At 40.2% G+C, this 24,924-nt stretch overlaps 1 protein-coding gene across 8 annotated transcripts in view; it reads right to left on the bottom strand.

Annotated features, from left to right (window-relative positions):
• Positions 1-24,924, bottom strand: part of strbp (spermatid perinuclear RNA binding protein) — an 85,259-nt gene that overhangs the window by 21,541 nt on the left and 38,794 nt on the right. For all 8 annotated transcript variants that reach the window (XM_061799708.1, XM_061799706.1, XM_061799707.1 and 5 more), the window contains 4 exons: positions 17,235-17,423; positions 4,786-5,036; positions 4,539-4,707; positions 1,107-1,398 (listed from right to left, as the gene is read on the bottom strand). In XM_061799708.1, the coding sequence (XP_061655692.1) occupies positions 1,107-1,398; positions 4,539-4,707; positions 4,786-5,036; positions 17,235-17,237 (715 nt within the window). In that variant the 5' untranslated portion in view covers positions 17,238-17,423. The remainder of the gene's footprint in view (positions 1-1,106; positions 1,399-4,538; positions 4,708-4,785; positions 5,037-17,234; positions 17,424-24,924) is intronic.

Raw genomic sequence — 24,924 nt, 5'->3', positions numbered from 1 at the left:
ATGACCCGTACTGAACTACCACTCAAAAAATAGTTATGATGCTAAATTTGTAGCATAACTCTTTTATATCAATTTAAAAAGAGAATTGTAATTTTCGTGTATCCACTTTGCTGCTACAGACAATGTTTAGTGTCCTCATTATTACCGCAAGCTGCTGAAATAATGGGTAACCTGAACAAATTGAAGGAGTGGAATGGTGCTTGGCTTCAGAAGTTTCAATGTATATGTATTCAGTACTGTACATTGACAGAGTATGTTAAATATATGTTTATTAAAAACTGGGAATTGGAGAAATGTCACATTTTTAAGTAGCATTTTACATCATTAAGTTTTTAATTCGACTTGAATCATAAGGCCTTACTAGTCTACTGCATGTAATAATAGTAAGGAACTAGCCAGAGCTGGACTGTGAACTCAGAAGCAATAAAAACAAATTGATTCCAAAGTGCTTAAGTGCTTGTTTTATGCGGACGGGCTTGTTTGTAAATGAGACTTTCCGGAACGGAGCAGTACACATTGGCTACTTACACAACAATAATGTCTCATATGTCATTTACAGGTTTCCATGTGTGCACATGCTTGTGAGCAAATAAGTGAATGCTCTTTTTGATCCCGCTGTGGCACGTGTGGGCAACCTTTGTGTCATCTCTCATCTCTTCTGGGGACTTTAGTGTCAAGTTGGACAGGAGCCACACAATGGATGGCTAGCTCGCTACTGCTCAGTTAGTGATTCCGCCGCTCTGCTGGCCTTGCTTCACTCGCTACCCTTGCCCACCTCCCACATCCAATTATAAACACCTTCCCATGAATTAGTGGGGGAAGGGGATGGAGAGGGACAATCGCTCTTCTGCTCTGGATAATAATCGTCAGATAGAGTCTCGGCATTGTTATCAATTCAATTGTGTTTTAGCATCATTAATTTTGTTTTTTTTATGTTGCTTTTAAAATAGTTTGTCTTTGAATAAATCTACTTTGGTTCCCCAAGGGCACTCAAAGGATTTATTCCTATGTGATTATTATTATTATGTTAATATGACATTTATTGGAAATTAAGACGAATCTATTTAAAAAAGATGAAAGACAAGTTTTCCGATCCATTTTCCTACCGTGGCCATTCCTCTTCTCCTGATCCTCCACTTCTTCCTCCTTTTCTGCATCCACCTCCTCAGCTCCCTCCACATGTAACTCCTCATTCTCCTCCCCTTCTTCCCCCTCCTCCTCTTGTTCCTCTTCTTCTTCTTCTTCTTCTTCCTCCTCCTCCTCCTCATCATCATCATCTCTCATGGCTGGAGAGGTAAGGGTGATCTTCAGTGTAAGTTTGGGCTCCGTCATACTCCGTACCACGATGGCCGCCTCGGGCAGGGAGCTTGTGACCTCGTATTTCTCCTCTGTCAGCTTCTGTCATGTGTCAGGCAGACGTAAAGAAGTGGGTGGTCAGAGATCAAGGTCACAATACATGACAGATGAAAAATCAGCACAATGAAAGGAGTCTCAGCCTCAGTGCAACAGCATGACAAAATGAAATAAACACACACACACGCACACAACTTTCAATACTAATGTGCTCAGGATGAGGGCTCTACAAAATGGTAACTATTTGTGCAGTGGAACCTCCAGTGTTTTTTGCTTTGTCTTGGGCTTTGCTATGCCACCACAGAAGGGTGCCAGTGATAGCAAAGACGAAAAGTGTGGTGATAATCATAGACAGGAAATGGAACTTACTAAGACAGTGAAGGGCCTGGCTGCTGTATGCAAACACTGTACAACAAGTAATCATTTCAGAAATGACTAAAAACACCACGAGGTGACAACTAGTATGACTCTGCAAACATTATTTTTCCCTCACCATCATGTGTCTGTCCAGCCGCATAAGAGGGTATGTGGTATTACTTTGTTATTATACAGTGGATAGCCTTTCTTTATACTTGTATGACACTTCAGAATGTTACATTTTAATTAAAAGATTCCCTGTGGAGTCACTGATGGTGTAGTGGTACACTCGTCTGACTTTGGTGTGGGCAGCGTGGGTTCAGTTCCCACTCAGTGACGGTGTGAATGTGAGTACAAATGGTTGTCCGTGTCTATATGTGCCCTGCGACTGACTGGCGACCAGTTCAGGGTGCAGTCTGCCTTTCGCCCGTAGTCAGCTGGGATAGGCTCCAGCGCCCCGTGACCCTAACCAGGATAAGCGGTGTTGAAAATGGATGGATGGATGGAGATTCCCTGTGGAGTTAATAAAGGTTTTATGCAGTTGACAGTTTGGCCCTGGAATAATTTAAAGCAGGTTAAATAATTACCTACGAAATATAAATGTTTTAAAATTAGCCAACTTGGAAGTCAAAGAGGACTAGCTAATGCATTTTGTTCAGTTTGGGGGGGTTCCACTGTATATGTATTTCCTATTTCGGTATTAAAAGGTGAATAGGTTTATCCTCGCCTTGCAACCGAGTACATGTGTACGCCTGAGACACTGTAAGTGAGTCGCAGCCAAGAGCTCATTTACATTTAATTGGGTTCAAAAGAGAAAATCAGAAATTCAAAATTGCTGACACGAGACAGATTACCCTACCTCCACACACATACAGTAAATTAGTACACATACTGTACATTCTTACATCTACACACTTGTCCCACAATTCCCACTCACCTTGTAACTAAAGCAACGAGGAACAGGGGCATAATTGGTTTATTGGATAATAGCTGCAATATCGCATTGAATTGAGGTGATGGCTAATACATTCTTTCATATTTTACTGAATGTGTTAGTATATTTAATGCCAACTAAACATTTCATTAAAATTGCAAATATTGCTTTCATGATCACATTAAAATTTGTTAATTTGTTATTTTATTGTTGTTATTTGTTAGTATAATGGGCAGTTTAAGTGGATTATAAAATGATATGACCTTTCAGCATGTTATCCACAGGTTGAGTTCTCTGAGAGAAATTTTACTGTACCGCTGTGTTGGTTAGCAATGGGGTGTAAATTAGCTCAGTAGGTTAACTTTTTAATGTCCACGTGTGAACAATAGCAACTATGATGTGAGGTAATTACTAGAGCTCGGATTCGCACTCCGAAACCCCATTCGCTATTCGCACTGACAGTAAAGAAAGACTAGTGAATCACAATAGAATTGTTACTCCTTGTACTATTCCGAAATAAACACATTGTCTAACAAATAAAAAAATCCAGTTTGATTATTTGAAAATTATCGTGGCTTCGTGGTTACGTCCTGGCACTTTTTTGTTTTTTTCTTGGGGGGGGGGGGGGGGTCACAAATTTTGACACAACACCAGAAAGAGGGTACACTGATGCATTTTGGAAACCGCCAAAAAGACATTGCATAAACACTTCCTTTCAGTTTAAAATGGCTTACTTTAACCAGGATCCCTCGCCGTATCCTGGGCCGTAGTCCGTTTTGTGCCGCTCTCGGTGCAGCAAAATACGTAAATCCACGCTGGCTGAGAACATTAGCTGCTAGCGATTATCTGCCATCGTGTGTTGAATTTATCTTGTACAACTGACTGGTTAGCATATCTGCCTCACAGTTGTGAGGACCGGGGTACAAATCCCGGCCCCGCCTGTGTGGAGTTTGCATGTTCTCCCCGTGCCAGCGTGGGTTTTCTCCGGGCACTCCGGTTTCCTCCCAAATCCCAAAAACATGCATGGTAGGTTGATTGAGGACTCTAAATTGCCCATAGGTAGGAATGTGAGTGTGAACGGTTGTTTGTTTATATGTGCCCAGCAATTGGCTGGCTACCAGTTCAGGGTGTACCCCGCCTCTCGCCCGAAGTTAGCTGGGATAGGCTCTAGCGACCCTAGTGAGGATAAGCGGTACGGAAGATGAATGAATGAATGAATTAATTAATTAACTTAACTCCCATTCATTCTGCCGTGGTCGCAGTCATGAACATCCGTGTAGCACCTCGGGCATGTCCATCGGACACCTCGTTCCGCAGATATTATTGTTTAGGGGAAGACAGCTTCATGCATCCGTGGTCTATGACCAGCTGAATGACTACAGTAGCTACTGTGATATGCACTTTGCAGTACATCAAACTTGTTAACCCATTTGAAAAAGCATCACACGAACATGAATATCAATGTACCACAGGAAAAAAAAAAGAAAATAGCGTGATCCAAATGCAACTTCCGATGGCAATGAAACGGCCTCTCCTGGGCTCTTTAAATTGAGCCAAAGCAATAACAAATGCTATTGGTCTTTTAATAGTATAATAATGCAGGCTGTTCAACTGTTAATGTTCATGTTCTATAATAGTTCCGGGTGAGCTTGTGGTGATCCCAGCTATAGGCGAGAGGCAACTATTCACACTCACATTCACACCAGTGGGCAGTGTAGAGTCTTCCTAACATGCATATTTTTGGAATGTGAGAGCAAGTTGGAGTACCTGGACAAAACCCACGCATGAGGGAACCGCTTAGACCCCTAGTTACCGCCTATTTTTTGTGATAGGAATTTGGACTATTTACGGAGAAACAGCAATTTTGTTCATGCTGAAGTGCGTATGAGCTCACCTCTATTTTCCCAGGTAAGTTATGGCAGAGCGAGTCCAACAGCATCGGCGTGGGTTTGTCTCTGCACATCAACACCAGCTCCAGGTCCATGTCGCCTTTTATCAGAAGGCCTTTCGAAACCAGGCCAATTCTCATCACTCCGCACAGCACTCTACCACTGCTGGACTCCCTTGAAGAAAATCCATATTGCAATATGAGTAGCATTTATTTCTGATTCCAGTCACTCTACAGGCAACATAAACCCTACCTGTAGCAATCACTAGAACCCTCATCCTCCTCGGCAGGCTCCGTATCCTCGGTACTGTTTGGCACTTGGCTTTCAAGCTGACCATGGGCCTCCAAGCTCGTCTGATCCAGCCAGTCTGAGACGTGTTTGAGGGCGCACTCCACATTGGATACTAGTGTCTGAACTGCCTCCAAGTCGTTAGAGGACGGGTAAATAGTGGAGTGCTTCGCCATGACATGGCGGTCGTCATTGCTTAAGGAACGGAAGGACCTCTGAAAGGAAATATGTTTACATTCATTAAATAAATAAATCTCCAAGTGTATAGGTTGTATAATTGTGACAGCTTTAATTTAGTAGTGCTGACAGCAGCACACAAGCAAGACAACATCTGACTCAATTCCACATATCCTGATTCTACCACTTACTGTAGTTTAGTTTAGTTTATTTGTTCATTTGTCAGGGACCATGTAAAGAGAACAAACACGCTCTGTGCCAGATTATAGCTTTGTAGCTAATTTCCATCTGCATACAGTATATGGAGCACCAAGAGTGCCAAAATTAAATAAAAACAGAATTACAAAAAAAAATTAAATGTGTCATGATTATTTAATTAATTCAGTAATGTAATTATTTCAGTATTGATGTAATTATTTAAATATTTATTTATTTCAAAATTGCCTGATCTGGGGGCGGCATGGCTCAGATGGTAGAGTGGTCGGCTCCCGACCCAAAGATTGGGGGTTTTATCGTCGGACCCTGTCCAAGGCTCTTTCAGCAAGATACTGAACCCCCCAATTGCTCCTGATTCTGCATCATCAGTAGGTGAATTAGGAGACTGTGTTAAAGCACTTTGAGTATCTTGAATGTAAAAAAGCGCTTTTCAAGTGAAAACCCATTTACCAAGTATTTACAGTATTTATTTCAGCATGTACTTATTAACTTCATAATTCAATTATTTCACTATTTCTTTACTTACAGTGTAATTTGGGCACTAATGTTCCCCATGAAATAATTTTATCTGTCATTCTGTCTCACCAAACTCAGTGGGCGGGCACTGGGCGGGACGAGCGCTGATCCAGCTACAATCAAATTGCTCTAGTTCCGGCATGGGCATCTCTGTGAGTTTACTCATTCACTGCCAGCCCTCCCAGTTAACATGAATATTTGACGTACAGTATACAGCTGTCAATGCCAGTGAATTTAATCATAGACATTTGAGTAAAAGCCATGGGTTTACGGGTCCTGTGTCAAAATGTAACTTGACTTATATTTCTGATTGAAATTACTTTTGATTTCAGTAAATATGACCTCCTAATGCTGAAAATTCAATAAATTTATATTTTCAGTTCTTTGAAATTTGTTGTGCGTAATAATTTGTAACAGTGCATTTTAAGTTTTTTATTTTTCAAAAAAATACTGTTATCACTGGGAGGTTTACAGGGTTGTTGTTTTTTACCGTGATGAGTAAGAATGTTGAGATGGAGAACACCTTCCATACCAAATTCAGGATTGATTCCGCTTGACTGTGGTTTACTATATTTACACTTGTATAGCAATTGTTCTATGAAGGCAACAGTTTGAGCATGGAAACGATTTACTGTACATTTCCATTATTATCTACTGGGGGGGAAAAAAAAAATCTCTCTCTGAATCTAGACAAATCAGACACTATACAAAAGAAAACTTCAAAAAGGGTGATAGAGTGAGTAATGAGGCAGGAGGAGCAGAGTGAAGAACATCCATGAGAACAGAAAATACTTCATATTAAAGATGTTTATACGTTTGTGGATATTTATGATTTGCACTGCAATCAATAGGAATGTCACGATTTCCTAGGTTTACTAGGTGTGGCGTGACATCATCAGTTGTCTTCAATCTGTCATATATCGCAGCATTAAAGCAGGCACTCGGTCGGATGTGGCGATTAAGTGATAAGTAATCTAATTCCAGAGCAAAACCGACACAGAGGGGAAGTTAATTTGCTGTGTGTGGAGCAGCTGATGTATGACCCTGTAATCATAATTACACTGCATTATAATCTATTATGTCGACATATGCTATAATATACAAGATGCAAATGCTACACTGAAGTAATTTATAGACACCCCCAAAATAATATAAGACCATTATTTTATATTAGGTTAAATTTAATACTTAGTAACAACCGTCCAAACAATATGTTCATCATTTGCCTTTCATTTGTGTTATTATATAAAATGAATGCATAGCAACCTTTTTCCTATGTTCACAGATGCTCTGTCTGGAAGATTATTTTCTTGTAATCTTCTTTTTCTCCATAAATACAAAGATATCATATTTGTCAACACACACTCTGATGAAGCAAAGTTCATTTTTTATCATTAAGGTTATCGCACTTTGCTGGGGAGCCTGAGGTGTGTGGCCCGGTTCAACACAGAAGAGGCTGCTCTCGACAAGCTCCAAAACAGTTCTGCTTATCTCTCAGACACACACTTCTTTTATTCTCTGCACTCGTGCACACACACGCACGCACACACACGCACATACACACACACACACACACAAACACACACACGCATGCTCCCTTTCACTAGAGTGCGCGAGATAAAGCCATTAACAGAATAGAGGATGAGCGCTGCACAATAAGCGAAGCCACCCAGCCTATTTAGCTGCATATGTAGAGTGTGACACAAACATTTGACAAGGTCTAATTCCTGGATTTCCCTAAGGACTTGATTGAGAGTCTGCAAATCTTTGGCAAGGCATACGAGAAGGACACCGAGTCCATGAACTGACTTGAGATTTGAGTAAAACTTCAACTCTGGAATACACAATAAAGCTTGCCAAATTTGGAATTAAACCACAATCTTCTGGAATAAAGTAGACATTTTGGACATCAAACTTAGAGTCATAATACAAGAAGTTGCTGTACCTTCACTAGACCTTATTTTTTGCTTGCGTGTTTTGTTTTTTCCTTTGGATAGTGTTATGACAAGAAAAAGGCAAGAAAGGAAGAAGGTACCGTAAAGTAAATGCACTTAGTTACAGTTGAATATTTCAGTGACATTATTGCCAGTAGCTACTGTATGTGGAAAACTAAGCATAAATTCTGGTTCAGCTCTGCAGTGTCCGATATTAGCAGTGGCCAGGGGCCAGTACAGCGCTGTGTCGGGCCACCAAGACACTCCAGACGCTGGCCCGACCGGTGCCAGTAAAATTTTCATAAATAAATACAATTGAAATAAAAAACATTCTTGTAAAAAATAATAATAACAATAAATTAAAACATTTTTTAAATAAATGGTGCATCCATTTCGAACAGTCACCCATCATGCCTGCTTTCCCTCCTGCTCGTATACGATTGGGGAATGCTCGGTGCAGCAAGCTAGGAATGAGCTTCAGCTGACCAGCTAGCACGACTAAATATGTTGCGAAGCCGCTCCTCTAAGTCACCAATCATCACTTCCATGGTGGCGAATAAGCTAACCTTGTGTGGTCCCCAACCCCCGGTCCGCAGACCGGTATTTGTTACCGGGCCACACAGAAGGAATGGCCAATTTATATAATTTCCGTTGTATTGCATTTTTGCATGAAAAATTACCGGATCTTCTCCGCTGCAACAGCTGTGCGTTGCAATTGACACATCAAGACTGCACTGTTTCCTCTCCCAGCCGACTCGCTCATGGCGGCGACCAAGCTCAAATAACGAATCATAAAATTCATAAACTGATTCAGTTCATTACGTTCACTGAAAAGATTCGTTCTTTTGAACGAAATGTTCATGACCGAAACAACACTAGACTGTACATGTCGGTCACGTGATACGTTACTAAAAATAAGTCCGCAAACTAGCCAAAATGAGTAAAAAATAAATGTCTTCGGAAAGCTTCTTTTCAAAAGGAAAATGCCACCTGAGGAGCCAGAAGAAGGAGACATGCAAACACCAAAAGCATGAAAAAGGTGACAAAAAATAAAAAATAAAAAAATTTAAAAAACCTTGTAGGTAGGGTCTGGGGGGGATCCCCCGGGTTCCCGCAGAGAATGTTTTTAATTTGAACATAAATTAAGCAATCTGGAAGACTGTGAAGAGTACAATAAGGGAAAATCAACAAATTTTCTTCACGCAGAAAAACATTTTTTTACACCGCTCAAGTCCATGTTGTGCCTTATGTAAATATATATAAATATTCTTGTGTGATCAGCGCTCCGCTTGACTTACTGGGGTAAAAAGTACACAGTGAAATAATTACTCAAGTACTGAGTAAATAGCACAAACAATTGTAAAAAAAAAAATAATAAACATTTGCAATTTACTGCTTACCCAAGAAAAAAAATCATCGGATCTATAAGATTCACGTAAATAGCCTATTTTGAGTTCAAAACGGCAAATTTCGCCGAAAGGTGACTGATTTGCAGGTATGAAGCAGAGCCTATGACCTCAAAGAAAAATAAACCTTTTATCCGTTGTGGTGAGTTGTATTTTTCATGCATTTAACATTAATTTTTAAGCCAGTCGTGTTAATTTATTTTTGCTGTTTATATATGCCATACCTTGACAGCCAGTCTGTGAAATAAAATGCCTACGCTAAACCGGTCCGTGGTGCAATAAAGGTTGGGCACCACTGATTTAGAGGCAATAACTACCTTTGTGGACCTTGAAATACTGTTTTCAAAAATTTATTATTGATTTAGGGATTCCGTTTTAAAGTGCATGCTGACAAAAGCATGAGGAAGCTGAAAAAAAAAAAATCTTTCCCACTATATAAGCAAAATTTTCTTGCATCGTGTTCAATAGAAGCATTTGTATTATGCTGTATAATGTTTTTATACCAGACATTATTTTTATACTGAATGTCACCCTTCATCTGTCCACACAATCATGTGACCGGTTTATGCTTGTGAGTGCACTTATCTGTGTTTAACAAACCAACAGTCACAAATTTGATGACCTGGCTCTAAGGGGGACTTCTGGGGTAATAAAGCAATTTGTGAGCTCGTGTCTACAGTATGTGTTCGTGTCTACTTGACCGTGGGGGAGGTGAGGCCCAGCTGCTCTGATCGCCATGTAAATTAGAGTAGTTATGAGAGCTCGGCGACAGGAATCGACCACCCTTAAAGTGCAAGCCCGGATAACCCATAAGAACGAGCTAGGCAGGTTTTAGTGGAAAGGTTGGATGTCAAGGTAACATTAAAAACAAGCAATTTAATCAAGTGTGGTGAAGCACCCAGGGTGGCTCTTATGACCTCTTCACATCCTCAGCTTGTAAAAAGGTCTTGTATGGCATCAGTAAAGCTCATACACACAAGGATACACACTCAATCCTGGAGATGCAATGTGGCCGTTCTTGAACCCACCTTCATTACCAAACAAGGGGAACCTTAGTCACCCAATATGATCGACTACCTCTAAGAGTTTGTTACTACTGACATACCAAAAATTGCGCCAAATCTGAGCATTTTCCCTTGCTTGCCATAAAATTCCACAAATGCCAAAAATCAGCTCTCTTTAAAAGATCATCCTGATTGATTATTCTGTGGTGTGGGGTGCGTTAAAACATTTTTTTTCCCCGGATCTGCTTGGAAAACAGTCGGGGAAGAAAATCTCAAATGTAAAACCAGTTCATTATTTATGATTGCAAATCAGTTTGATCAAAACCGATATATATATATATATATATATATATATATATATACACACACACACGCACGTCTGTTTTTTTCTTCTTTGGCTATATGTTTTTTTATGCCACCACAAGGCTAAAATGTGAGCAATCCTTTCATTCAGTATCAATTACATTCACAGATAAAATTAGGAAGGTCTCGAACATGCATTAAAGAGTGTTACGCTTCCCTATCTCACTCAAAAGTCTGTCAAGGGTCAGTAGTCTTACTTTAAGATGTACTGTATCTTGTTTTATTCTACAGCAGTTACTTTTTGACATTCTTAACTGTCATGCAAGGATAAAGAAAATGTTAAAAATTTGCCTGCGCAGTTAAGGGTTATATTTTTGCAAGAGCTTGAGCCTGGAATAAATCAACTCGCTTTACATTATTTCCCATAGAAAAATGTTTATTTATTTATCTATTAATCAAATTTTTTTTTAAAAAATTAAAGCAACTTCAAAGTCAACCAGCATCATGGAACAGATGATGTTGGAATTTTAAGATTTCACCGTCAATACCTTAACTTAAAAAACAAAAGTAATTTTCCTGCAACAACTAAACCACTGCACAAAGCTTAACGATTTTGGCCCTTGATTTAGCCTCAATTGCTTCAAGATGCAATTCATCACTTAATTGATTATTAAGTACTTACTTCACCACACAATGTCATTGAAACAAGCATTATTAACTTTCACATGATCAATATAATTGTCAATAATCAAGTCAATTGATTTCAATTTCTATGATTGTTTTTGTTGTAGCAAATATGTTAAGGAAATGTCTCATCAGCTATTGTATTAAGACTACTTGTGTTTGAGTGTGTGTTTATAGGTAGACAACATTTCTAGTCTGCACTTACCTTTCATAAGTCATCTGCCTCAAGTGCATGTTGAGTGCTCAGATAAGAACAAACAATGAAAGATGAGGCAGACATGAGGGAGGAGGAAAGCTGACAAAAGTGAGAAAAGCTTCCAAAAGAAAAAGCACATTAACGTGACTGACCAGAGCTGAGAGGATGATAAAGGGAGATGCAAGGAGATGTACAACATTAATTTCAATATTTTGAGCTGTTTGCAGCAAAAACAAAAGGCTCATTGTGATTGGGTTGACAGGCCATATAAAATAGGTATTTCAGCATAAGAGGCATAACGCTGAAGTAGAAAGAGCTAAAACTTCAAAACCCGTCATCAAAATGCACTTAGAAGCGATGGGACCTGCAATGGGATAAAAACAACAATTCAGTGGCTTCTTTGTAGCATTCAGCAGCCGAGAGGAGATTGCATTAAAAATTCATTCTGTGCACTCTGTGGCAGGCCGATCTGCTGCACTCTACGCTAGCCAGTTTTATTGTGCTTTCTTTTTCATCGTCGTTCCAATTACCACACATGCGTTGTCACACACCTGCACTTGTATATCAAAAATGTGTACAGTAAGCACAAGTCCTTCTGCATTTTAGATACAAATAGAACCCCTGGACTAAATTGAGAGAATAAAAAACAACAGATCAATCCCATCTCATCATCTGTAAAATCTCTCCAAGCTTATTTTAGAAATGCTTTCATGCTTTAAGTCAACCTGTGTATTTGCACAAAGGATATCATTTTTTCTGGGTGGGAGGGGGGGTTGTTCTTTTAATGTATGTCAATAATGTTTGCTAGTGTACTGACTAGACTAATGAGAATTAAAAGATTTAACGCCTAAATTAAAATGAAAGCACCACTAAAAGCAAATGAGTTGACCGGTTTGGGGATCTACTTTAGTAGACGTTATATCGCACAGTTGTAATGGAAAATTACAGAAGAGGCTGTTACATATGATCAGATAATACTATATTTGTCTTTAGAAATGGTGAAGCAGCATGTGGCTCATTACCTTTCGTCATTTTTGCATGCTCTGCTCCAGATCATTGTTAAAGTACCCGTAATGTGAAAATAAGTGTCTTCCAAATTATACATACCACAGAGAACAGTGCGAACAAAACAGCCAAATTTGAATGATTAAAAGAAATCTTACTATATAAAATTAGTCTTTGAAATCGGGAAAAATCGAGCTGTTCTCTCCTCTCTGTGAAATTCTCTGGGCATGTCCGCTGAATGTGCAGAAACCACTCCCCACTCAAATGTCAATTGAACACCACTATTACGACCAGGAAAAATGGATGCTACTTCGAACATCTTATGCCTACACATAACTACATGTTTGAGCCGCAAAATAATATCTACTTAAAGCCTCTGACTGGAATATAGCCTACCGTGTTGTTGTGGGACTTTTCATGCAACAACAACGAGCCGCTCCCTCTGCACTCACGCTGACCACCAGGCGCTCTGGACCGGCCATGCCAGCCCAAAGCCCTGGTTTACACGCTGGCGGTCAAGTCAGACTTCTTTGTAAAAAAAAATAAATAAATACATAAATAAATAAAAAAATTCCCCCTCCTCGCACTTCCGCCTTTTTTTGGGTGACATGCACGCATTCATGGCCAACAAAGTGCACAAAAGTAACCAAGCCAGCAGACTATCCAAAGGGAAGATGCATTTTTGGGGTCTGGGCATAGCTTGCTAGCTAACCACAATGTTGCAAATGCGCTTGATAACTGCTGATGCATATGAATGTGCTCAAGTTCGTATATAGCAGGGGAGCAGCGACTCATGCTGAGGCCCAAAAAGTCACTTAAAAAAAAAAAAAAAATCAGGAATCCTGAAATGGTGAAAACCAGTTTAACACGATATCTCCACAACTGAGTATTTACATAGGTCTCAGTCTTTGCAAAGGTTTTCTGCAATTATTTTCAAACATATAGAACAAATCTCTGAATTCACTATAAAGTGCCTCGAAACAGGCCAAATTTTTTTTTATCTGTATTGCACACAGTGGTGTGGGCCTGTGGCTGCCGAGTTGCAACCTTCGGTGGCCGCCGCTGGATGAATTTTTTTGCCCTCCTACTCCTTGCCCGCGATGTGAGTGGGTGACAAGTCCCTCCGTCAATGTGAATGGCTAACGGACATCGCCATGTACTCCAACCGCTGTTGGGCTGGCATGGGGCCGCGGATCCTATGCAGTTCACTGCTGCTTTGCAATACAACGCGTGTGCAGCCAGACGGCAGAGACATGTTAGCCCAAATAACACCAAACACATTGCACTAAAGGGAAGCTGCATTTTTTCAAGTTATGGGCATACTTTGATGGGTAACTGCAAGCGGGAGTGGCAATTCCGCCAAATGGCCACTACATGGAAAAAGGGCACTTGGTGTTTATATAGTGAGGGACAGAAAGTATACGTCCAAACCTCGAAATCACGAGGATAGTTTTTAGCCCAGCCCACAAAATCAGAAACATTTAGAAGGCGAAAAAGAGTCGTAAGCTACATCTCAACAATTCAGTACGACATTGCTCTCAGTCTTTGCACGTTTTCAGCACTTAAATTCAAACGTATTGTATGTTTTTATATACACCGGCCGAAATAAGTATTTAAAACGTCACCCCTTTTTCCTCACTAAATAAACTTCCAAAGGTGCTATTGACCTGGAAATTTCACCAGATGTTGGGAACAACCCAAGTAATCCATATATACAAAGAAAGTAGAACAAATAAGATCAGAAATTAAGTTGTGTGTAAAAATGTGAAATGACTGAGGGAAGAAGTATTAAACACATGAAGAAAGAGAGGTGCAAAAAGGCATGGAAAGCCAAGACAACACCTAAAATTTATCAAACAGCAATCTTGTCCGTGCAAATGAATATCAGCTGGTTCAGTCCTAATTGATGGCCTACAAAAAGGTGTGAGTCAAGGCAGATCGCAGATGGGTGAGAGCAAAAAGTTGTCTCAAGACCATTCATTCATTTGTTCATCTTCCGTTCCGCTTATCCTCAATAGGGTCACGGGCGTGCTGGAGCCTATTGCAGCTATCTTCGGGCGAGAGGCGGGGTACACCCTGAACTGGTCATCAGCCAATCCCAGGGCACATAAACAAACAACCGTTCACACTCACATTCCTACCTATGGGCAATTTAGAGTCCTCAATCAACCTACCATGCATGTTTTTGGGATTTGGGAGGAAACCGGAGTGCCCGGAGAAAACCCACGCCGGCACGGGGAGAACATGCAAACTCCACACAGGCGGGGCCGGGATTTGTACCCCGGTCCTCACAACTGTGAGGCAGATATGCTAACCAGTCAGTTGTGCAAGATAAATTCAACACATGATGGCAGATAATCGCTAGCAGCTAATGTTCTCAGCCAGCGTGGATTTACGTATTTTATCCTCACTAGGGTCACGGGCGTGCTGGAGCCTATTCCAGCTATCTTCGGGCGAGAGGCGGGGTACACCCTGAACTGGTCGCCAGCCTATCCCAGGGCATATAAACAAATAATCATTCCCGCTCACATTCACACCTAGGGGCAATTTAGAGTTTTCAATTAACCTACCCTGCATGTTTTTGGGATGTGGGAGGAAACCGGCGTGCCCGGAGAAAACCTACGCAGGCAAGGGGAGAACATGCAGACTCCACACAGGTGGGGCCGGGATTTGAACCATGGTCCTCAGAACTGTGAGGCAGATGTACTAACCAGTCGTCCACCGTGCCGCTGTCTCAAGACCATGGCAAAGTAATTATTGCAAAACATAACGGTGGCATTGGTTACAGGCGCATATCTAAGCTTCTGAATGTTCCAGTGAGCACGGTTGGGGCCATAATACGTAATTGGAAAGCCAATCATACCACCATGAATTTGCCTCGATCAGGTGCTCCTAGCGAGATTTGTAACAGAGTGCAAAGAATAATCAGAAGAGTTGTCCAAGATCCAAGGACCACCTGCGGAGAGCTTCAAAAAGACCTGGAATTAGCAGGTACTGCTGTCACAAGGAAAACAGCGAGGAATGCACTCCGCCGCCATGGCCTGTATGCACACTCACCATGCAAGACATTGCTGAAAAAAAAGCATGTCAAAGCTCATTTAAAGTTTGCTGAACAACATTTGGACAAGCCAGTTAAATACTGGGAGAATATAGTCTGGTCCGATGAGAGCAAAATTGAACTGTTTGGATGCTTAGAGAAGAAAGGGCACTGCACATCACCCTACATCACCCTAAAAACACCATACCAATAGTGAAGTTGGGAGGTGGGAACATGATGGTGCGGGGCTGCTTTTCAGTAAATGGACAAAAATCTGCTGCCATCTACGAGGATGATGAAAATGAGGGTGGACATTTCAGCAGGATAATGATCCAAAACATACATAATGCCAAGGAAGCTCTCAATTGGTTTCAAAGAAAGAAAATAAACCTGTTTGAATGGCCCACCCAATCACCGGACTTGAATCCAATCGAAAATCTATGGAAAAAAATGAATCTCAAGGTCCATAAAAGAAGACCACGGAACCTTCAAGAGTTGAATACTGCTTGTGTGGAGGAATGGGCCAAAATCACACCAGAGCAATGCATGCGACTAGTTTCTCCATGCAGGAGGCGTCTTGAAGCTCTCATTGCAAACAAAGCCTTTTGTACAAAGTATTAAATAAATACCAGTTGGTGTGTTCGATACTTTCTCCCTGTTTCATTTCACATTATTACACACGACTTAATTTCTGGCCTTATTTGTTCTACTTTCTTTGTATGTATGGATTACTTGGGTTGTTACCAACATCTGGTGAAATCTTCAGGTCAATAGCCCCTTTGGCAATATATTTAATGAGAAAAATGGTGACGTGTTAAATACTTATTTCAGCCGCTGTATATATTAGGCATTACACGATCAGGATTTTTGGGGCCAATCACCGATCATTTACGCCAGTGAGGCATAGTGATAGACAGAACAAATGAATGGTCTTCTATTAGATGGCAGGAAGTAAATACAGTAATTAATGTATCCACTTTTTGTGATATTTTTGTTTTTTGGTGTGCCGTGAGGTTTTTCAATTGTAAAATATGCGCCTTGGCTCCATACAGGTTGGAAATCACTCCTCTTAGTCAGATCATGCATTCTAATCAGTCAGGCAAACAAACATTACAACATGACAGAAATAATGGGTGCTTACTGTAATTAAATTACTTTATTATAATTAAATTACTTCACAACCACCAAAACTTTAGAGCATGATTGAACAGAACGCCTGCATGTTCGCTTACAACCGTTTGTGCTAGCACTGAAGATGCTCGTTATAAATAGTGAGTGTGTGCTCACACGTGCAGGCCTGAGTATTCATTAAAAATAGAAATCTTAGAACAAAGTCATTCAGGAAGATGCTTCATGTATCATGTGGTTTAGGTGGTGACAACCTTGCCAAGGTCCCTTGTATCATTTATTGCATCACCATAACTCAGGACTAATCACGGCACTGTGTTTGCATGCAGCGCGCGCACAACACGCCTCTCATTACCCTTGGTAATTTACGACCTCAAGTATGTGCCCTGTTCTGCGAAGTCCAAACTCAGCACCTTTGTCGGTACGTTCGTCTCTTTCTATATCGCTGTATCTTTTTCTATATCTTTATCAATCATATGTTCTCCTTGACCCCTCCTCCCCCCTTCACCGCGAGAAATTCTACCCTACAAACCCCTATTCCACCATCTTTTTTTTTCTAAGTCCACTTGTTTTATCTCTTAATAATTAATCTTCTGCTCTCCTCCCCCCTTATTTAAAAGCTGCCACTGTCATAGGCCGAGACCATTAATCAATCCCTTGTTCCGCTCCCTCTCCACCTCTCAATCCGTCCTCCATTGCACAGCCGTGCACTTTTATTGTTTGTGCGATATATCCTTTCTTCGCGTTCCTGTCCATTTTTGCTCACTTAACTTTCACTTTAATACAGTGCAGCAAAGTGTACATTACCATGCCTAGAGGAGGAGTGGTCGTAGGCTGGCTTCCTTCCTTCCTTCCTTCCTTCTAATGCCAGCTGTTGGGGGTTGCCAGGCGTAAGGGGGTGGTGCAGTTGCAAGGTTACTGGTCAGGATGCTACTGTCACACCGCTCCTCATGTGCTCCTCCGTCACCGTAGCCACTACTCAATGAGAAGATGCACCTGAGAAATGACACATTAATTGTTTATTCAATTGAATAATATCTCATTTGTGACATTAACAATATGGCAGCAGAACTGACAGAATGTGCACCCATGAATACGCATTGCCCTATTCATTTTTCATGTGCTGCCAGGGATGTGAACACATGATCCAAACTTGTTTTCAGTCAATGGCTCAAACAATGGAGCTCAACACACCTCTGTCGCACGTGCAAATTATAAGATATCTACTCAGTTTTGACAGTATCAACTACAGAAATAATACATCAAAATATAGAAAAATAGACAAAATATCGATATCGCAAAATATTGTTACTTTTCATTGTACAGTATCATGATACCAGCATCAAAATTCGTTATTATATTAGTTACTGTTTAGGGTTCAGTATCAATATACAAGCATCAAATAGCTATATTGCAATGTAAATTGTACTGTGAGCTACTATATGATTCTCTCCCCAACAACTTATTGTGCATTAATAAGATAATATGGACATTTAATTCAGTACTGTAACCAAAGGGAAGAATGACGTGTGGAATTATATATTTTTGACTTTAAGGCCCTCTACTGCTCTTCATGATATTAAAAAGTAATTAAGTTAAAGCCAGCTGTGCCTTCGGCTTGCCAGTAATCTAAACTAAACTAAACATGATGTCAATATAAAAACAGAGACCAGTTGAAGCAAAAGCATGCACAACGTGTGAGAAAACTCGATGTTGAAATTGAATAGATTCATGCAAAAGCTTTATTGTAGCATAAAGCAAAAGCTTTATTATAGCACTGAATGGCTGCTTTGTCCAAGAGGACAAAATACAAATTACAATTTCGAATTATTTGACTAGTGTTTTTCATACGAATAAGTACTATAATTATGACTTCACTACTGCTTGAGCGTCGGTTATTGATATATCACAGTTTTTGTACTTGGCAGCAACCAGCAGAGGTGGTGTTGATTCAGTCTCACGAGTTTGCCGTCCACACAAGTACAACATGTCAGCTACTGAAATTGAGCTGCATCCACGGTAGTTATGGCAACAATCCTAGGGAGCATTATTCTGCTCAATACAGCCCAGGCATGGAAACGGGAGTTCAGAACATTAAAGCAGTACATTATAGAAAAATATTAATGTTCTACTGCTTATCCTGTTGAGGGTATTCTTGAAATAGCAATTGAAAATAGAGCCCCCCTGTGCTATTTTTTTAGGATCACTATGATAGTAATATATATTTTCTTTGCCACAAGATCCTGTGTTGTATGTGGATGTGGACAAAGATAAACGCAACAAATGCAGTAGATGACCAAATGGGACTGAATGATCAGAAGAAGAAACCGTGGGGATGCATCGAGCAGCTAAACAAGACAGAAAGAATGGCAGATTTGATAATGCACACAGACAGGAGAAGGGAAGCGTTTAAAGGGAGGCCAATTGGAAAAAGGGTGCAGAGGGGAACCATAAACAAGAGTGCCCGGCTCCTTATTTTCGCCCCAGCAGCCATCGCTCTCTTTGCTTCGAGCCACTGGCCTGCAACACTAACAATTAGGTCCTTAACCTGGCAGTGACAGTGTGTGCACTTGTGATTTGCCTGTTACACTACCACAGCCAACAATGGGGGGGTAACTCTCTTCCAACATAGCTCTGCCTACAGACATTGTAATGCATGTACATGATTAGAGTGCATGCTACACAAGATGCCTTAAAGGGAAAAAGAATGTGTACCAATTCTTTCAGAGCAAACAAGGAAATAAGTGCGAGTGAAGCCTACAAGGCCAAAGACTATTACAACGGAACCTTAAAATTTCAATAACATAAAAGGTTGTAATAATTGGGAAACTTTTTGGGGGCTTTTGGGTAAATTTTGGACAAAAATACACTCATACAGTAAGTAGAGAAAAAGTATTAAAAGAAGGGTGATCACCGACAAACCAAAAATAGCTTATTTGTTTTAACTTAAAGCAATGCAGCAGTAGCGTAGCGATCAAAGTTGTTGGCATTCTGACTATTCAGAACAACATGGCTAAAACGACAATAAACTGACAATAATAGGAGAAGAACCAAAATAGTTCCACCTCAAAGGTTTTTTTACACTTGTATAACTTAAGCATGTTGAAAATCAGAATGCATGAAGTTGCCTATTTCAGCAAGCTTCCCATTTCATTATCTTAAACGCTAAGCTTCTGTTATGCATCAAAAGTATACATCGATATTTTCTTTTTCTTTTATGATACTGTAGAAAGGTTATCTTTTTTTTTTTTTTTACACTTGTACCGTAGTTCAGAATGTTAAAGTGCTACTTAGTGTAACATTTCCTATTAGATGTTTTATGTTGATGCTACAAAACAACTACTACTGAAGCTTTAGCTGCTATGGCTATATGAAGCGAGAAAAACTCATGATGTGGCCATCATCCTCTGACCTCCAACACCATTGAGAACTTGTGGAGTTTCCTTAAAAGTCAGATGTACAGTACCGTATGAGGCATTAGTATACCATCAATTGAGATTTCAATGGATTAGAGTTTTTAAAGTGATATTGAAGAGGGGCTTCTATTTTTACAATTGATTTTTTTCATCAAGTTTTTTATTTTTATTTTTTTAAATGATCTGTACACAATGACTCTACCCTCTCCCCCACAGTATAGTCTATCAAAAATGTGTTAATTACATATAAATAAAGTGCTAAATGTTTGCCACAACACCACATAAAAGACAACATGCACTGTCAAACACTGGTCCTGGCATCATTGGGAGGGACCATGTTTCTAGAAGCACAGGCTTATGTTTCTTCAACAAAATCATCTTCCCAACAGTACCCATTCTCCTTCCGCTTTATTTTTCACATCCTCAGAGATCATTAGTGTGTGATTGTGTATTTTTCTCAAGAGAAGCGGAAAACTGGCAGATCCCCGCCCTCAGTAAGCCTAGCGACAAGTCATGTATGCACACACACAGATTTGCACATGGGACAGTTGGTCATTAAACTCTGTTTTCCCTGCAGAGATGCAAGGAATCAAGCTGCGGATAAGGGGGGGACTGGAAGTGATTTAAAGATGAAGGCTATATAGTGCGGGAGAATTGCTGATATGGCTCTAAGCAGCAATTTACACCTTTCTCTTCTGATAAGCATCAAAAGGGATAAGGTCTTGAAGAGACAGGAAAGAGGGAGGCAAAGGATGGAAGCCACAGTGAGTGTTAATTAGTGGCAGTGGAACTCCTTTTGAGAATTGATTTCCTTATAGAATTGTGTTCATTGTGATATTTCAGAACCTGTAGATTACATTTTTACCATTGAACTCTTCCTGCCAACTATAGCTCCTTTTACACTGCCTCTAAAAGCCATTTTACGTGTTTTTTCTCTCCCAGTGTTGCTATGTTTTAGAATAGCTGATCATTGGTGGCTGAGTATTTGTGGTTTATACTGTATTTCTGGCCCATGAAATATGTCCACTCTGCGGCCATTTTTGACCATTACAAGTTCACCTGTTTTTAGTAGGTAAACAAATGGTATTTGGTAAAAAGTTATTTTAGTACTGGCTGGTTTGTGTGGATCCTGGTTTACTGGCACTGTGATAATTGCATCTGGATAAACACGTGCAAGTGTGTGGTAATGAGTGGGGCAAACACATTGGAACACACGAATAACGAAACTCCCAGGAGCAGGTGGCGTGCTCAACAAACTCAATTGATGCAGGATCACGTTCCCATTTGGTCCCAGCTCACCGCCTCTGAAAACACATGCCAGTAAACTGAAATGTGTTTGCTCAGCTTTGTATTACTGCAGTGAGACAGGGAGGCAGATAGAGAGACAGGTGGCCAGAAATGGCAGCGACACTACCTGTCTTTTACTTGCAGATTTTTTGCAAATCCGTACTGAGAGTTTATTGCTTATTTTGGAACTCTTCCCATTAGCAGCCCATCCTCCATTCTACTCAACCTGAAAGTAGACTAAGTGAACCCAACCCATTTCCTGCATGATCTGTAAATTTATACACATGAGAGCCATCCTTTCAGAATGGGCAAAGCGCAGGAGTATTCTGTGCCAATTGAATGGGATATGAGTGAAAATGTAATGCACTAATGCACCTACCTGAGTTGAGCTATAAAGTGGAGTAGAGACATGCTATATTATGTTAAAATTGTATCTCATTAGTGCAGGATTATGTACACGTCATTGCTCCATTATGACAACCTTGTGAATCAACTTCAAAATGTATGAGTTGAACAAATAAATGTGAAAAATCAACCAAAAACCACGTTTTTGGGCGCCAGAAGTGTCCTTCAAACAATATGAAAGACAAGCAATGATTATCCATCCATCCATTTCATCCATCCATTTTCAACACCGCTTATCCTGGTTAGGGTCGCAGGGCGCCGGAGCCTATCCCAGCGGACTTCGGGCGAAAGGCGGACTACACCCTGAACTGGTCGCCAGTCAGTCGCAGGGCACATATAGACACGGACAACCATTCGTACTCACATTCACACCGTCACTGAGTGGGAACTGAACCCACGCTGCCTGAACCAAAGTCAGGCGAGTGTACCACTACACCATCAGTGACGCAATGATTATCAACATGGTCAATAGAAGAGACAATAACCTTTGCTTTGCTTTAATGGACCACATTCAGACAACTGTGAATTATGAAAGTTTGGATCAGGTGATGACAATTTATTTTTACTGAAACTCAGATGGCTAAAATTCTCTATTATGCAATAAATTATATTGATTTCAATCTCTATACAACGTATGGATTATACTGTAAGCGTTGTGGAAATGCCTAAATATGTACTGTAATTTTAACCTTAAATACACATTGCTACACATGGAGAGGGACATAAACACAAGGTTTGTATGTGTTTGTCAATGGGATCTTAAAAAGACAGACCCAGACGCCTTCCTATGGAGACCAAGACCCATTATTAGATTATTTTGATGAACGCTTTAAATTTAACCAGTGGGACTATCCGGGGGATTATAGTGGTCCTTTTCAAACCTGCATGCCTTTCTGGTATATTTTCTTTTCATTGCAAGTATCAAAAATACGCACACAAAAAACACCAATGGCTTGCCTCGTAATTCTCCCATGTGATATGACTCAGCCAAATCAAATCATTTCTTGAGAGCAGCTTTGCGAGTGTATCAAGTTATTGACGACAAAATATTTGGGACTGAATAATAACGCATGCTATACATTATACTGTTTGATGTCTTGAAGAATTTTTTCATCAAGTGAACCTCCTTTACTTGTTGATGACCCGTGATACATAATCCATATTTCAAGAGTAGTACTCTGCCTTGACTGGGTCCAACTGCAAGCAAAGACAATCAATAAGCGCATATTAGTGGCCACTGTGGATATTTGAGGAATAACACTGTCACCATGCATATGTTTTATTTCATTTAGCATTCGCACACTGTAACTCAATGCTGCCTGGGTCCAGCTGCAGGCCAGGAGAGGTCAGTGAGTATTGATGAGTTGGCAAAAAGAAACTGCTGATGTCGCTTTAAGAGGAGAAATACAGTAGATAACATTGATGAGGAGTTGTAACTCTGTCCTCTTGATTATTGAAATGGAGATGGTGTGTATGTGTGTGTGTGTGTGTGTTTGTGTGCGTGTGTGTGCAGATACTGTATCTTACTGAGAGTGGATCATGTCAGATAGACTTGGCAGCACCAATCCATGCATCGTCAGAGTAATCGATTACACACGCACATTTAATGAATAACAAATAGAGCATACATGTATGTATACTGTACCTAGACCACTGCAGTTGCACACAGGCACACTGCTAGGCTCCTGCTGTGTTGGTTTCAGCAGGAACAGATGGTATTACCCAAGCTGCCAAGGCCCCACACCCCATAGTCTATAATGCGAATCTATAGCACGTGTGTTTACTTGCATACATGTTAGTCCTAACAATGTATTTTATTTCTACAAATGGTAAACATATTTTTGAAGCAGTACGCAAATACTGTCATTGAGTGTTACAATATCATATCCAAGTGATTTTTAGACTAGTTCTTTGGTCCATTGTGACTTAGTAGATTAATCCTGCTTGAAAGGCTTTTCACTGGTAAGCTCGTGTTTGCCAAAACACAAAGCCCTCCACTACCCCAACTCTGGCTATGCATGTCAAACTGTTTTATTTTGGGGGTTTTTTTAAACATAGAGCCCCTCAAATGATGAAGAGGGCCCACAAGTTTGAGAGCTGTGTACTCACAGATAGTGGAACACAATCTATATGACTAGTAAATAGCAGAAGTCGAGCCTTTTCAATCTCCCCAAATAATTATTACATGTGCAACGTGAATTTCAAAGCACATTATAAGGGTTTCGTGCTTTGTTAGTGGAAGAGGCAAACAAAGATATTACTAAGGTACAGAAACAAAATCGATCACTCCGATAATTTAAGGGAATCCATCTTTTGTTTTATTTAACCCGCCCCGAGGACTTAGCAATTGAATAACATATTGCGCCGCACCCACGTCTTCTTGCGAAATAACTCCTTTCTCCATTCAATTACGGGCATGAAAACTCAAGGATTCATGACTTTTTGGAAATTCGCATTTGCTATGACTCTCGAGGAATATAATAAACTGTGGTGGAATGTTGGTACTCACCCAGAAGAGCTGCATTTTTCTACACCTTTTTAGTGTCCTCGCACAGGTGTCCCCTGCTACAGTTGATACTTTCCTATCGTCTTCAACTCGGTGAACCCCTTCCCAAACAACAAGCTGAGAAGCTTCAGTTAAAAATATCCACCAATAAGCTCGTAAGGGCTGAAATTCCAAAGTGTTCTCTAAGCCGACCTGTAAAAATTTTTGATGTTTCTGACGGCGTTACTTGCCCTAAAAAAACTTGACTTAAATTAAAGCGCAAATTGAACATCATTCTTGAGAAGAGCAGTGTGGGCAGTAGAATAAATCATGTACCTTAGTCAATCCTTTTTTCATAAATTTATACGTTATTGAGGATTTTAGAGGTGCTTGAAGAGCTCATTCCTCGTTTTTTTTTTTTTTTGTTTTTTTTTAAGAAAGTTCCACCAAGACCACTTGTCACATTGCTATTTAAAAAAACTATAATAACTATATTTCAGGAAGGACATTCTCTACTATTACTAAGAGAATTCAGAAGGCAGAAAATGGTGCGTACACAATATCATTACAAAGCCCTGCCAGTTGAAAAATAAAGTAAGAGCATGACTGTGGGAGTTGTCCAGATGTGAACTAATTCCCTAATGGGGGTTTTACTCCATAACACACAAAAGCAGGCTGGCAAGCACAAATACACATCACTGTAAGGTATCCCGGTGTTCCATTCTCTCACTATATTTCCGTCCATTCTCATTAATAAAAGCAGCGGTGTGTGGCTGTGGTAGGAGACGAGCTGATAAGAGGGATGGGTATTGAAAGGAAAATATGTTATGGTCGACTGTATGCTTTAAAGATATATGTATTTTTCCTCCCTCATTTAGTGTTAACATCTCTATTCCAAGTTCCA

The sequence above is a fragment of the Phyllopteryx taeniolatus genome, chromosome 15 (assembly GCF_024500385.1).
Source record: "Phyllopteryx taeniolatus isolate TA_2022b chromosome 15, UOR_Ptae_1.2, whole genome shotgun sequence".
NCBI lineage: Eukaryota > Metazoa > Chordata > Actinopteri > Syngnathiformes > Syngnathidae > Phyllopteryx > Phyllopteryx taeniolatus.
The sequence above is the reverse complement of the archived record's forward strand: the minus strand, read 5'-3'. Positions and strand labels throughout refer to the sequence as shown.